General features: G+C 36.1%; 2 protein-coding genes across 7 annotated transcripts; both read left to right on the forward strand.

The window, feature by feature from the left end:
* The first annotated feature begins 1,707 nt into the window (after window positions 1–1,707).
* On the forward strand, window positions 1,708–7,756 carry LOC149621423 (uncharacterized). Of its 6 annotated transcripts, none has more exons than XR_016375085.1 (4): window positions 1,708–1,968; window positions 2,071–2,234; window positions 2,339–4,144; window positions 4,239–7,175. XR_016375085.1 is itself a non-coding variant. In XM_089853728.1 (4 exons), the coding sequence occupies exons 3-4, from the start codon at window positions 6,934–6,936 to the stop codon at window positions 7,601–7,603; spliced, it is 606 nt and encodes a 201-aa protein (XP_089709854.1). In that variant the 5' UTR covers window positions 1,717–1,968; window positions 2,071–4,144; window positions 4,239–6,933; the 3' UTR covers window positions 7,604–7,756. The 6 variants fall into 6 exon arrangements, 4 of the variants coding, with proteins under 4 accessions (XP_089709851.1, XP_089709853.1, XP_089709852.1 ...); XM_089853728.1 differs by adding an exon at window positions 7,308–7,756 and having other exon boundaries at window positions 1,717–1,968; window positions 2,071–4,144; window positions 4,239–7,243; XR_016375084.1 differs by having other exon boundaries at window positions 2,071–4,144.
* LOC149621424 (uncharacterized) lies at window positions 7,406–8,879 on the forward strand. The gene is made up of 3 exons (XM_089853721.1): window positions 7,406–7,547; window positions 7,766–7,967; window positions 8,040–8,879. The coding sequence occupies exons 2-3, from the start codon at window positions 7,853–7,855 to the stop codon at window positions 8,876–8,878; spliced, it is 954 nt and encodes a 317-aa protein (XP_089709847.1). The 5' UTR covers window positions 7,406–7,547; window positions 7,766–7,852; the 3' UTR covers window position 8,879.
* Window positions 8,880–14,863: the final 5,984 nt, after the last annotated feature.

The raw sequence follows: 14,863 nt of genomic DNA on the forward strand, positions 1-14,863 counted from the left end.
TGAAAAATAAATTTGAAAAATATCATGCTTTAAAACGCATTGAAAATGTACGATAGCAACAAGACATAGATGTTTTGGAATTTGAGGAAAAACGTAGCATTTTTCCAAGCTAGATTTTGTATATTTTTTTTGCAGGCTCTAATTGGCTTCTTTGCTTAACATATTAAAGATAAATGGGATGATTTGGACCTCGAGATTCCGAATATGAAACAGCCAATTCTCTCACCTTAACCGTTAGTTAGTTATGATGTTAAATGCGGGACCCCTCCATCGGAATATTAGGCTTTTGTGTCTTTCCAACTTCAAATAAACGTTAAAACATTAATTAATTTAATTTTGTATAATATATTCTCAGGTATTACAGTGTTCTGTGTTCATTGAACCTACTCCGACGTTTATACGAATAACGGTTGATTAGTTACTTAATTTAAACCTTGATTTACGAAGCGTATGACTGGTTATCTCGGATTAAATTAAGTAACTAATCAACCGTAAAAACGTCGGAGAAGGTCCAATGAACAAGGAACACTGTAATACGTCAGAATATATTACACAAAATAAAATTAATTTATGTTTTAACGATTATTTGAAGTTGGAAAGACAAAAAATACTAAAATTCCGACGGGGGTCCCGCATTTAATTTCATAACTAACGGTTAAGGTGAGAGAATTTACAGTTACATATTCGGAATCTCGAGGTCCAAATCATCCCATTTATCTTTAATATGTTAAGCAAAGAAGCTAATTAGAGCAAAAATGAGAATATACAAAATCAAACTTTGAAAAACGCCAAGTTTTAGCTCAAATTCCAAAACATCTCTGTCTTGTTGCTATCGTACACTTTCAATGAGTTTTAAAGCATGATATTTTTCAAATTTATTTTTCAGTTTTGATTTAATTACGGCTTTAAATTAACGTAATTTGACAAGAAATTTATTTTACCTAATTAATTTTACGGTGGGGAATCCAAAAATGATGTTTTTAAAAGCGTACGATCGTATTTTTCCACCGTTTATAATTATCCTTAATTTCCATATCAGAAATCGATTTCTTTCCTCAAATTACGCTAAAATCAGTATAAGTTTTAGTTAAATTGGCCTTATTATAGGAATCAAACGAGAAAAACGATTTAATCAGTTCTAGTATGTTTAGAAAAACGATTTTCACACTAGCCTAAGCCCAAAACGCTAACTAACAATATTCCGCAATATAATAGAAAAGATGATTTTCGCTAATTATTTGATTTGTATAGGTTTATTCTCTTTTATTTCCGAAGGTTCGTTCACTGAAATCATGACAGCAAAAGCGAAGGCGGCAATTGAAAAACTGCCGTTTTTTTATTGTCGACTAACACTGTCCCAACTCCCAAGCTATAAACCTCCCCGAGCGAAAACCAAAGAAATGTTTGTTTAATTGTCGGACACTAACTCGAAATCATTCTTGTGAAAAGTGGTAAAAGTTTAATATAACCCAAATTTAAAAAACGAACAAGAGCGAACGAAGCACTTAAGTACTAATTTGAATAAATGCGATAATTTTGGAAATTAAGATACTCTAAATAATTTTAAAATTGAATATCACTTTGGTTACAGTTTTCAGTGGCCGACACCTCGTGCTTTTTTAAGTTACTCGCCACCCCCTCCTGGTCGACTGTAGTTTTTCTAGGTGAGAGTGCACGTGACTTATGACGTCAAGGAAAGTTTTAACCAGACGAGTAAGTTTTCTCTCTGGAGGAAACTTCGGAAACTTCCATAGCAACAGGCGAAGCTTGACGCGTGTTTCGGCTTTCGGATGAAGAATTTTGAGCATCGAGTCTCGTGGTTTAAGTTTCTTCGCGCGCTGATATAAGGGTCTTATTTGCGGCATTACGGTAGTGGACGGTTAGCCGTTATTTTAAATTTTTAACGCTTCGTCGTGTCACGTGTGCAAGTGGAACTCGCCGGCCCTTTTCTCAACTGATCTTTAAAAGGTAAATATTTATACCAAAATAAAGCTTACGTCTCCCTCTAATCCTTAGGCACCATTGAAATGAGCGCGAACGATAATTAATATAAGTAATTAATAATATTAGATAGCGGTGCCGTAGGCACCGCAATAGCCGATGGAGGGTAGCCGGGAGCCTTTAAAGGATGAAAAGCCCATGCGCACGCGTCACAAAATATTAAATATAAATATAGCTTCAAACATGTAAGGTCTCAGCGATCCGGTGGCGCAGTGGTTTCGGCGATTGGATTGGTAAGTCCATGGTTGTGGGATCAAACCCAGTCGAAGATAACTAAAAATTTTATTTCATTATTATGTTGAATTATATTAATTTGGCTAATTTCTATGCATTTCAGTTAAAATATTGTGAAATTGTTGGAGTAATTGTAAAAATAAAAGAATTTAAGTGAAATTTTAATTTCGTTTTTTGTTTATTTCCACTTGAGGGCAAATGGTTTTCTTGGAGAAGGAATTCACAAATACATGTGAAAATGGTTTTAAACTAAGAAAACCATATGCTATCCACCTTTTCCAGAAATTTTCAGGTGTTATTAGTTTCTCTTTTTCTTTTGCCTTATCGTTTTACCTGTTTCCTGTCTTTTTTTCACACATTTGTGTCAAAATGGTTTTCGACCAAGAAAACCATATGCACCCTCCTTTTCAAGAAATTATCAGGTGTTTTCAGTTTCTCTTTTTCTTTTGCCTTATCTTTTTACCTGTTTCCTGTTTTTTTCACACATTGGTGTTAATTACGCCTCTAAAATGTTAAGAACATTTCTGAAACATTAGTTTCTCCTCTAAATTTCGGGCGCACAGTCAGACATAAATTTACAAAAATATTTCAATTTAAAAAAAAATGTCGAGTTCTTCGGAGACATCTTCATCTTCGGAGGAAGAAGTTTTGGTGCCCGAAGCAGACCTTATAACTGCTTTTGAAATACACGATATGTGTAAAAAGAAAACGGATGTTATACAGTGGTTAAAAAAAATAATCGCTAATTCACGAATGTGCAGCGTTTGCAATGAACCCATGGTATTTTCCGTTAGGGAAAATAGAATCGATGAACATGTTTGGCGATGCCAAAGAAAAAGAAAAGTTGAAAAAAAGGAGAAAAAGGTGCGCAACTCCGAGATAACGATAAGGAAAAGCTCTTTCTTTGAGAAATCAAAGTTAAATTTTAGAGAAATTCTTTTAATCGCGCATTACTATGTGTACAACGTCAGCCCGCAGACGTATGTGTCCCGAGAACTTTACGTCTCGACAAAGAGTCTTGTGGACTGGCAAAATTTTTGTCGAGAAGTCGCGTATGACGCGGTCTTTCGCCGGAACGAAGTGATTAGTGGTGTTGGGAAAACAGTGGAAGTAGATGAATCCAAATTTGGAAAAAGGAAGTACAATAGAGGGAAAAGAGTGGAGGGACAGTGGGTCCTAGGAGGAGTAGAGAGGGAATCTGGCAAATGTTTTATGGTGCCAGTGGAAAAAAGAGACGCCGCGACACTGGTTCCGATACTGAAGAACTGGATCCTTCCTGGTACTACAATCCACACGGATTGTTGGAAATCTACGATAAATTGGACCAGGAAGGATTCCAGCACTACACAGTGAACCATTCGAAAAACTTCAAAGATCCAGTGTCCGGCGTACACACGAATAAAATTGAAGGCGCTTGGGCGCATGCAAAAGCCTCAATGCCAAGAGGAGGGCGAAGGAAACACTTTTACTTTGGCTATTTTGCAATGTACATGTTCCGGATGTGGGCGCGTAGAGAAAAAAAATGCCTTTTTGGCGTTTTTGGAGGCCACTTCCCTTTTATACGATCCCTCAAAGCCATCCGAAGATGAAGAAGCTGCAGGCCCAGCTCCAAAGGAGTAACTTTTCAACCTCCACTTTTAATTTAAATTAAAAAAAAAATTCTCATCAATACAAAAAAGCATTTTTCTCGTCAATTCTTTGGTTTTACTTAATAAATTTTGTTTAAATTGCCTTAAATCTCATTTATTTCGTTGTCTACGTTAGATTAGGTTAGGTTAGGTAAGGTTCCTATTTTTGAAACTGCGATCCTAAAAATCGATTTTTTTAGACTTCTCTTTATTTGCGCCGAAAAATTTTAACACCATATTTTTTCTCATATCAAACTACATCGGAAAAAAAATAGGAGCAGGTAGTATTCTTATATTTTGCCATTAATTATATATAATGTTTAAGTGTCATTGCATTTACTCTGAATAAATATTCACCATTTTTTTTATTTTAAGGTACTGTGAGTCTGTGACTTAATTAAAATTGGATGTCTAGCCAAGGCTTACGACTTTACGAAATAACTTCTGAAAGACAAGTGATTCAGCTGGTGAACATAAAATATATCATTAAAGGTATTTGATATTTAACGCATGTTTAATCGTCGGAGTGGATAAAAATAGTACGACATATAAGATAAGTCTTGAGAATTTTTTTATATCTAACTTTTGATTTTGTAAGCGCTGTTTTAGAACACGTGAATTTTACTTATTTAAAACATTCGGATAGTATTAGTTTAAAATTCTTAGCATATCTGAGCTTGTGGAATTAATATATTAAATTATTATTATGGAAAACACTATTGGTTTGAGCAAACGACAAATGAGAAGAAAAAGAGCCAGGTATCTAAAAAATGTAAACCATAGAGTATCAATTGAGCCCCAAGCTAATTGTCAAGATAATTTTGAAAACACAGGTTTAGAAATCCATTTAAATGATGGCACAAAGATTGATAATAATAGACATACTGATATTCTTAGTAACGAGGATATGGGTAATATATCTGCAATCTCTTCTAGTTCTGATGACAGCTGTGAAAGCTTTCTCAATAGTAATAATTATTCAAGTTCTGATTGTTCCGAGGATCAAGGTGCGTGTCTTGCACAAGATCTTAAGCATTGGATAATAGAGCACAATGTTGACACAGTTAAAGTTAACAGTTTGCTTAAAACTCTTAGAGCCAATAATCATACAGAACTGCCAAAAGATTGCAGAACACTTTTGAAAACTGTTCGACATACTGCGGGGATTTCTAGAGTGACCAACGGGGAGTACTGGCATGTTGGGTTAAAAGTATTTTTGAGAAATTTCTTTGAAAAATATCAGGACTATCCAGAGGATATTTCATTTGCCATCAATATTGATGGCATCCCTTTATTTGAAAGCTCAACTATTACTTTTTGGCCAATTCTGGTGGGGGTTTATAGTTTTTCAAAGGGCATTGTTGGAGAAGTCTTTCCAGTAGGTGTTTTTGCGGTGAGAGTAAACCTGGTTCCCTTCCTGAGTACCTAGATCCATTTATTCAAGAATTATCAGATCTCAGTCAAAATGGGTTTTTATACGGGTCAAGGTCAATCAAATGCAATCTAGATGGACCATTTATTTTAGATACAAAGGGTCACACTGGATATTATTCTTGCGACAAATGCACTATTCAAGGATATATGCTAGACCATAACATGGTTTTTTTGGAAAAGGATACGGACGACTCAGTATCGCTGCGCAGTAATACCACTTTCCGAAATCAACAGAATGAAGAACACCATTTAAGAGGTGCTCGTTCTCCTCTCGAGATTCTAGACCTGGATTTAGTAGCCCAATTTCCATTAGATTATATGCATCTTGTATCTTTAGGGGTAGTAAAGAGGTTCCTAAGGTCTTGGGATAAAAGGGAAGTTCATAGTCAGACTAAGTAGTCGCCAAGTAACTCAGTTATCATCAAGGTTAAGCATATGTACCCGATATATTCCAAGTGAGTTTGCTAGGAAGCCTCGATCACTGAAACATGTAGATCGTTGGAAAGCAACTGAGTTTCGACAGTTTCTCCTATACACGGGTCCAATTGTTTGTAAGGGTATTTTGGCTAATGATGTTATGGACCACTTTAGGTTGCTTCAGTGTGCGATCTATATCTTAGCTTCGCCTTGTTTTTCTAGAACACTAGTTGATTATGCAGACGAGCTGCTTGAAACGTATGTTTCTTCTTGTCCTGATTTTTATGGTCAAACATTTGTTAGTCTGAACGTTCATAGTTTAAAACATTTAGCTGCAGATGTGAAAAGATATGGACCATTAGATGCTTTTAGCGTATTTCCATTTGAAAATCATTTACAGTTTTTAAAGAAAAAATTGCGATCGCCTAATAAACCACTTCAGCAGTTGTGTAAACGTTTAAATGAGGGTCAGAAACTATTCGCTAAACAAACGAGAGATAGTGGTATTGAAACAGCAATTTAAAGACAACAGTCCCAATATACCAAAGAATGCTCAGTATTTTAAAAAGTTACAGACCCCCAACTTTATTTTAACTGCTCGATCTGGTGATAATTGTGTTAAATTAACCACTGCTGAAATAATAAAAATAAAACATATCTATCGGACAGATTATGTTAGCTGGGAGTTTATGTAAATATTACGATAACATTTTTACGTATCCTCTATCTTCGTCAGCCCTGGGCATGTTTGTTGCCAGAATCTCAAAATCTGTTAAATCCTATCCCTTAAGTGTGTTTGATCAAAAATGCTTCCTTAGTTCTAACGACAACAATTCCCTGGTCACGATTATTCCAATTCTTCATTATGCATAGTTTTCACGGATTAAGAGTAGCAACTCAGATTGAATCTGAAAGATGGAACAGCTTTTCTTTAGTCCGTTTAGAAAAAACTACTACTAAAATATCAGGCTATCATTTTCACATTAAAGCAAATCGCGCATCCAATGAATCCCCTACAAGGTAACTTTCCTCCTGATTTCCAGGCTTAGCTTGGCGAGGCAAGTGGGCGAGATTTATAAGTGCACTTATAAATTCCGCCCACAAATTCCATCTGCCTTCGCCAATTAAGTCAAAACTTGAGTACATGAGGATAGTCACCTTGTAGGGGATCCACTATGGACCCACTCTTTGCTTTAGAGTTATTTTTTTAAAGAAATAAATGCTAAAACGGGAGATAACAAATGAGACGTCATTAACCATTTACTTTCTTTATTGGAGGATTCTAGAAAAACCAATAGGATTTGGTTCTCCTTTGTTTTTTAGTTTCTATACTTTAGGCCAGATGTATGTAATATTAAGCTTTGCCGAAGGGACAGTTGAGGCTGTACCATTGTCTTGGTGCCCGAACGAGAAATCCTGCTTCTGGCCCCCGGGTAGGTTCAACCACGACACTGTTAAGCTGATCACATCTTCAGCTAAACCTAGTTCAGACTGGAGTTTGTACGAGGGGAAAATAATCTACAAGAGCAGTAAGTTACTAAATATTTGAAAACATATTCAGTTTGTCAACATAAATAAACAAAATTTCCGCAGATTCATATAGTCAAGCGAGGGAGAATCTGAGGAAATCGGAGGTGACCTCCGACTTAGCCAGTGAAGCAGAATGTGGGCGAGGCAAGATTCGAAGGATTAAAAAGCTATCCTCCGTAGACGTTTTGAATAAATCTGATTCAGAAGATGAAGAATTAAACCTTTCTGCAAAGAAAACGCAAACAATCAAAGGACGAAAATCTATCGTCTTTCCAAAGGCTCCTCCAATCCCATTGAAAAATAGTAAGTTAACAAAAAAAATGCGAATACCCCAAAAGTTTAGTATCCCAAATGGGTAGGATTTTATGAAAAAACTAATAGTTTTAATGTTTTAGTTGAAATGGCAAAGTCGTTAAAGAATGATATGAGAAGAACAGAAAATAACAAACTAGCACCTCATAATAAAATTACGTTATATTTCTGATTTATAACTCATTTACAATTTTGTTTTTTGAAAAAAGTGAGGAAGGATCAAGTTAGGAATTCCTCTACAAGTCATTATCTAAAAGTCTTCAAGAGCAAGGGTTCTAAATCTTCAAAACTTGGGAATGAAGGTGGTCAGTGTACCACTAAAGCCGTTTTTTACTAGTAATTATTCTTGTGGTGATTCTTCCACCGACTCCCGTGGCAAATGTGGTAGTATTGCTAAAACCAATGACAAAGGTAATTACTCCATAAAATATTTTTTGAAGTTGATACTAATGTTAAATATTGAACGTGACTCTTCATTCAAAGACTGTGATGATCCAGCCTCTTCAACCAAACACTTTAATGAACGTGGATCGTCCACCAAAGAATGTGATGAACATGACCCACCAACCAATAACTGCCATGAACGTGACTCGCCAAACAATGACTTTGTTGAACGTGATCCTCAAACGAAAGACTGTGATGAACGTGATCCTCAAACGAAAGACTGTGATGAACGTGATCTTCCAACCAAAGATTGTCATAAAGGAAATCCTCAAACCAAAGACTGTGATGAACATGAGCCTCCAACCAAAGACTGTGATGATTATTCCTCTCAAACCAAAGACTTTGATGAACGTGACGCTCCAACCAACGACTGTGATGAACGAGACGCATCAACCAAAGTCTCCAAAAAACATGACTCTTCAATTAAAGTCAGAGTCTCTGAAAAACATGACCTTTCAATTAAAGTCAGAGTCTCTGAAAAATGTGACTCTTCAATTAAAGTCAGAGTCTCTGATAAACGTGACTCTTCAACCAAAGCCTGTGATGATAGTTATTTTTCCAACAAATTAGACTCTAAACATGGTTCTGATGAATTTTTAGAAGAAATTGAGTCTTCAGATGAAAGTACCTCTGGATCTTTTTCTTCTGATAAAACACTTGCAACACGAAAGTCCCCTGGAACAACCAACTTTGAACGCGTTTCTCTCGAAACAACCCGCGCTAGCTCCATTTCATCTAAGCGAAGAAAACTATTTGAACCTTTGCCGTCAAAATCCAAAATACGTCCTAATACTCTAAAAACTATCTCGCCTAAAAAACAAATCAGAAGTGGTAAAAGTTTCACAAATATATCGCCGACAAAGCTACCAAGGGGTTGAAGTAGCTTTAAAGCCCGTTCTTCATTAAAGAAACCGCACAAGCGCAAAAGCCTAAAATCATTTTCGCCGCTAAAACAGAAAAGGGATCTCGAATGTGAAGAAATTTTGCCATTAAACTATGAAAAGGATTCCAGAAATAAAGATTTGTCGTCAAAGAACGATAAACCCAAGAAAAATCTGCCCATTTCGCAATCACTTCAAGAGTGGAATTCGCCTCTAACCAGCCTTAATTCTGGAACGCCACGACGAAATATAAACACTGCGCTTTCAGATGTGTTTGTCAACACAAGCTATTCAGCCAATGATTTAGGTAATAGAATCTGTAATTTCGATTCGCGATCAAGCCTAATGACTTTGCTTTCAGCGTCAACATCAGAACCAGTGGCTAATAGAAATGCGTATCATAGAAATCCTGATAATTTAAAAGGTATAGTTTTTTATGACTGTTAAGCTCTTTCTTCTGCTATGTACAAACTTAGTCTCTTTTACAAGTGGCACTTTCAAAAGGTTTAGAAAATACCCCAATAGATATGGTTAGTTTTACGTATGGTCTCAGAAACATGTGGATTGTGGAATAACCCTTTATTTAATAAATATTCGTCCAATTTTATTTATAAAAGTATTAATCGAGATTAGAGCAAATTTAAAATTATAAATTTCTAATTAACAGATGAAAGTAATGAAAAATTCAAGAAAACCGTTCTTCTAATGCTGAGTGATTTGAATACAAAAGTTAATTTTCTCATAAATAATTCCAAAGAAAGTACAGGTGCCTCAAATCAAGAGATAACTGAAATAGATGAATTTCCCAAACTACCTCTTACTTCACTCCAAGAACTGAAGTTGGTAGAAAATCTACTGGAGGACGAAACAATTCGGAAAAGAGCTGTAAGGGTTACATTAAATACATTTCTATTTTCTCGCGTTCATTTTATAAATATATCAAAATTTAACTATTACAACAGATTAAAATGTTTGCTTCCTATGGTGGTAAAAAATAAAAAACTGTTGTCAGAGACTATTTGTAAAAGTTTTGGCTCATGAGTTAATCTTGAAATTCAACTGGGTAGGCTCTGAAACTAAATTCTCCTTCGCTGAATTAAATATTAAAAATGCTATTGTTGGTAAGATTTGTTTGGTACAAAATTTCTAATTTGGAACTTAATAAAATATTTTTTATTTCAGCGGCCATTCAATCAAATTTCAAAGGTATTAAAGAATATGAGGCTGAATTAGCCGTAAAGAAGTATGTCAGGGGAGCTTATGACAGAAAAGGTGGGCGTGCAGAACGAAGGAAACGGGCTGAAGAAGCAAAAACTAAACCCTGTGCTTTGGAAAGTGGAACTGATAACCAATTTTCTGAAACTGATTGAGCTATCATTTATTCATGTTTTTGGGAATTTTTTATATTTTGAAATAAAGCTGAACATTGGTTAAAATTTGCGTTATTGTACAAAAAGTCAATCATATCTGTCGAAGTAAACTTTCCATAAGGTTGAAATTGAATTTAAATAATTGTTAAAATAGTTTAGATGAAAATTATTGTAAGGATGTGTAGCCTGTAGGCCAAATGTATGGATATGTGTAGGCCAAATGTATGGGTATGTGTAGGCCAAATGTATGGGTATGTGTAGGCCAAATGTATGGATATGTGTAGGCCAAATATATGGATATGTGTAGGCCAAATATATGGATATGTGTAGGCCAAATATATGGATGTGTGTAGGCCAAATATATGGATGTGTGTAGGCAAATGTATAGATATGTGTAGGCCAAATGTATGGATATGTGTAGGCCAAATATATGGATGTGTGTAGGCAAATGTATAGATATGTGTAGGCCAAATGTATGGATATGTGTAGGCCAAATGTAGGGATATGTGTAGGCTTAATGTAAGAAAGGGTGTTGGTCAAATGTAGGAATTTGAGATGAGTGATTGGTGGGTTAGAGTAGGAAAGTGAAATGGGTGAATGATGGTAAAGTGAAGAAAAACGATCGGATTAAGGATGGGCTAGTGATGGAAAATCAGAGGGAGAATGATGGGTTTTGTGAAAATTTAGCGTGATTCAATGGTGGGGAAGTGTGAGAATACGGATTGGGTGAGTGGTGGAAAAGCATAGGAAATAAGATGGCCTAGTGGCGGTAAAGTTGCGCGTAAAGTGTCGGTATTAACTTGAACAAGTGTCGGCCCTTAGGGTAGAAAGGTGGTCATTTTTGTGCTGGCAAGCTTTAGGCTTTTTATTAAAACGCCAGCACTAAACCCGGCACTGGCAAGGTAGGACATGTCCAGTGATGTACCGCTGCTGCGCCTACACTGCTGGGCCAGTATGTGGCCAGTACCTGCTGGGCCAGCGATTTTGTGCTACTAGGGAAGTGGAATCATCTTCACGAACTTCGTCATATAATCGACGAAGACTATTAAATACTTGTAATGGTGTCTACTTTGAGGGAAAGGCCCCATTATGTCGACGCTAATTTGGTCCCAAGGACTTGTCAATTCGGAGGGTTGCATTAGCCCTGGCTTCTTTCTATTCCTAGCCTTAAACTGTTGGCATAATGTACAACCTCTAACGTAAAACTGAACATCTCTTACTATAGTGGGCCACCAATATCTATAAATTACTTTGCTCTGGGTTTTATCCTTGCCCCTATGAGCAGATAAAGGGTGATCATGCAATAATCGCATGGCTTCTAACCTTAACCGAGGTGGTAAATATATTTTCTCAGGTTGATTTCTATAAGGTCTTCGATAAAGAAGATTATTTTTCAGTTCAAACAATTTATGCCTAACTGGGTCTAGTTCTTGTAAGGACTTTAGTATAGGGGAAGCAAAAGGGTCTTTGGGATTTTTCTACATCTTCCAATGTAAACACTGAGTATAACGATCTAGGACCTGGGGGACGTATTTGACCTTCAACAGAGTCGCTAGAGGAGGTTGAGGAACTATCATCGGTAGAATTTGAACTTGTATTACTACTAGTTGGATCCTGTAGACTAGTAGATGAGGAAGGGGAAGAGCTAAAATTAATGCTTAAGACGTTTATCGGTGCTCTCGATAAAGCGTCAGCTACCACATTCTCTACTCCTTTCTTGTGTTTAATGTTAAAGTCAAACGTTTGAAGGTACATGGCCCATTTAACTAGACGAGAATTTTGTTCCCTAATATTGAACAGCCATTGCAAAGCTTGATGGTCAGTGAGAACTGTGAACTTTTGACCTTCTAAAAAGGGTCTAAATTTTTTAACTGCCCAACAAATAGCTAAACATTCTTTCTCGCTAGTCGAGTATCTAGTTTCGGCATCTTTAAGTCCAGTACTAGCATAAGCTATAGGGACTTCAATATCATCGAGAATTTGGGATAGAAGGGCACCTAACCCTGCGTCACTACACTGTTAAAAATAAGGGTTTGAAAAGGGTTTATTTAGGGTTTATAAAATCTCCGAAAACCCTAGATGGTCTTAAAAACGACTCAAACCGGTTTAGTAAGAGTTTACACTAAGAATCCTAACCCCTAATGGTTTCGAATTTTTTTTTCAAACTCTTATGGGTTTATATATAGTACTACAGGGAATCTGCTCCAGAAAGGTTTCAAATTAAACCTTTTAAGGTTTTAAATTAAACCTTTTAAGGTTTAATTCAATCAATTTAGACAAAATATAGGGAATGCAATTTATAACGTACAGTATAATAAAAGTTATTATCACACTTGCCTCAGTGAGCATTTAGGTGTTTTACCATATTTTCCACCCTCGTGATTTAAATATACACGTAATACGTTGCAAACTAATTATTGATGTCTTTTGTAGATGGGGTGGGTATATTATAGGATATTTAAATGTAATTTGGATCTCTAAATATTCTTTAGCGATCAAAAATATGGCAGCTTCGGTCTGATTTTTAGTCATTCCAAATTCAAGTTTAACACGCAAAGATAAATAGGATTATTTTGTTTCTGAAACCTTCCGTTAGGTGGGGCCCCAAGCTAAGAAATTTAACCACCAAGAAACCCTTTCCGTACCTGTTTTTTTTTTAGAAGAGGCTTGACCTTGAGGCTCGAGGTTTTGTATAGCATGCTTATAACTAGTTCGAACTCAATGTGTTTTGTAGCATCTACAGTAAAAACCAGCTTGGCTAAACAATTCAGGGTAATCCTTTATATTTGTGTTCAGTCGGACTTGATTTAATATGGAAAGCTAAGGAGGATGTATACACAATGTTAAATCTCATAGAAAAGAAAGTAGTCACACACAAGTCCGACTTTACACGAGTATAGTGTGGAATTCCCTGGCCCTAAGGGGGCGTAAAAAAGAATAAAGTTCAAATAGGCAAGTTTCAAAATATCCAAACGGAAAGAGTCCCATATACTTCAACCTATAGTGTTTGCGCACCAATATATAGGAGCAGCCACTGGGCAAGAAAAAGGGGTGTTCAGTCGTTTTTGATATAATAGGGAAACCTAAGGCGGATGAGTACTCAACGTTGAATCTCATAGGAAAGAAAGTAGTCACAATCAAATCCAACTGAACACGAGTATTGTAAAACATATTTTCAATTTTAAGAAATCGATTTCAAAAAATTTATTTTTAAAACATACTAGGCTTAAATTGTTTCTAAAAATTTACATTTCACAACGACTAAGCTCTTTTGATGAATACTATAACCATCTAGCAATTCGTAATACTTCTCTTCTCCCGCTCTTAAAAGGTACCATTGACCAGTCGGTTGAGGTGGTATTTCATAAGCGTGTAAATGTGGCTCAAATCGAATAGGTTTAAATACTGAACCCGCAAGAAACACGTCCCCGTTCACAGCAAATATATATTCCAATTTCAAAAACTCTGTTACTAAATTATCATGGTAGTTCACAATTAGAAAACATCCGATTCGATATGTTACATTTTCGTAAACAACCCTTTTAAAGGAGCAAATTTTCTCGGGAAATTCTGCCATCAGCGTTGCTAAATTTATTGGAAAATTTTCTTTGTGTATTAAGACACTGTTCGAGGTGTCTTGAATTCCTTCCGTTTCTTCCGCCAGAGTGTTATAACACTGATAAAATTGGTGCCGTTCACTTAGGGTTTTGGTAAGGTTTCGAAAGTTGTTGGAAATCTTAGCTATATCTTTAAAGTAACGGTGCTTACTTTCGAAACGCATACATGATATATGGCTTAAGGGACCATATAACTTCATGCACCTTGCATAATGCACCAAAAAATGAAACTTGGGTGTAATTTTGTGTGAACCCATTATGTTTTTAACATCTTGAAGAAAACGTTCTAAAAGCAACTCAAGTTCTGGAATATAATCTTTATGAACATAAGGCGCATAAATTATGTCACATATCTCTCTTAATCTAAGATAAACGCCCCAATGCGCGTCGCCTACCTCGGGTAAAAAATCAAAAATTATAAGAGGCAAGAGTCGAAAAACACAATATGTTTCACTCGCGGAACCTTTAAAATTACTGTCGCCCATAATTGCTTGTCGTAGTTGAACCTGTGGCTTATTTTGTTCCGTTTTACCGAATTGAAAGTTTTCAATGCATTTGTTGAATTCTTCCAATGTAAGCCTTTTGCTAGATATAAGTTTCTTCAAAACGCCTTTCAAAATAGACGGAATTACTCCTTCCTTTATATCGTGCATTGGGTCAGGGGTCAATTGCTCAGTTAAGTCGAAATCCTTAATTCGCATTAAAGGACTTTCGCTTCGAACACCATAAATAGAGCTGTTTTTATCACTAATAGCGATTTGTTGAAGATGATAGTTGTGGCGAGGCAGAGAGCGTAGTACACATTGTCGCTCGTTAGAAATTTCAGATAAATCTTGGTAGTCAATCATACAAAATCGAGAACCCGTCCAGAGCTAAAGCATTGATTAAAACCACCAAGCTTATGCAATCCAAGATTATCCCCCGAAAACACAGAGGCGGTTGCTTTCACATTTCTATTTAAGCATTTGAGAAAAACACCTTCTTCTTGAAGCAAC

The sequence above is a fragment of the Phalangium opilio genome, unplaced genomic scaffold (genome assembly GCF_054372755.1).
Source record: "Phalangium opilio isolate 3A_F unplaced genomic scaffold, DU_Popi_V2 ptg000204l_1, whole genome shotgun sequence".
Classification (NCBI taxonomy): Eukaryota; Metazoa; Arthropoda; class Arachnida; order Opiliones; family Phalangiidae; genus Phalangium; species Phalangium opilio.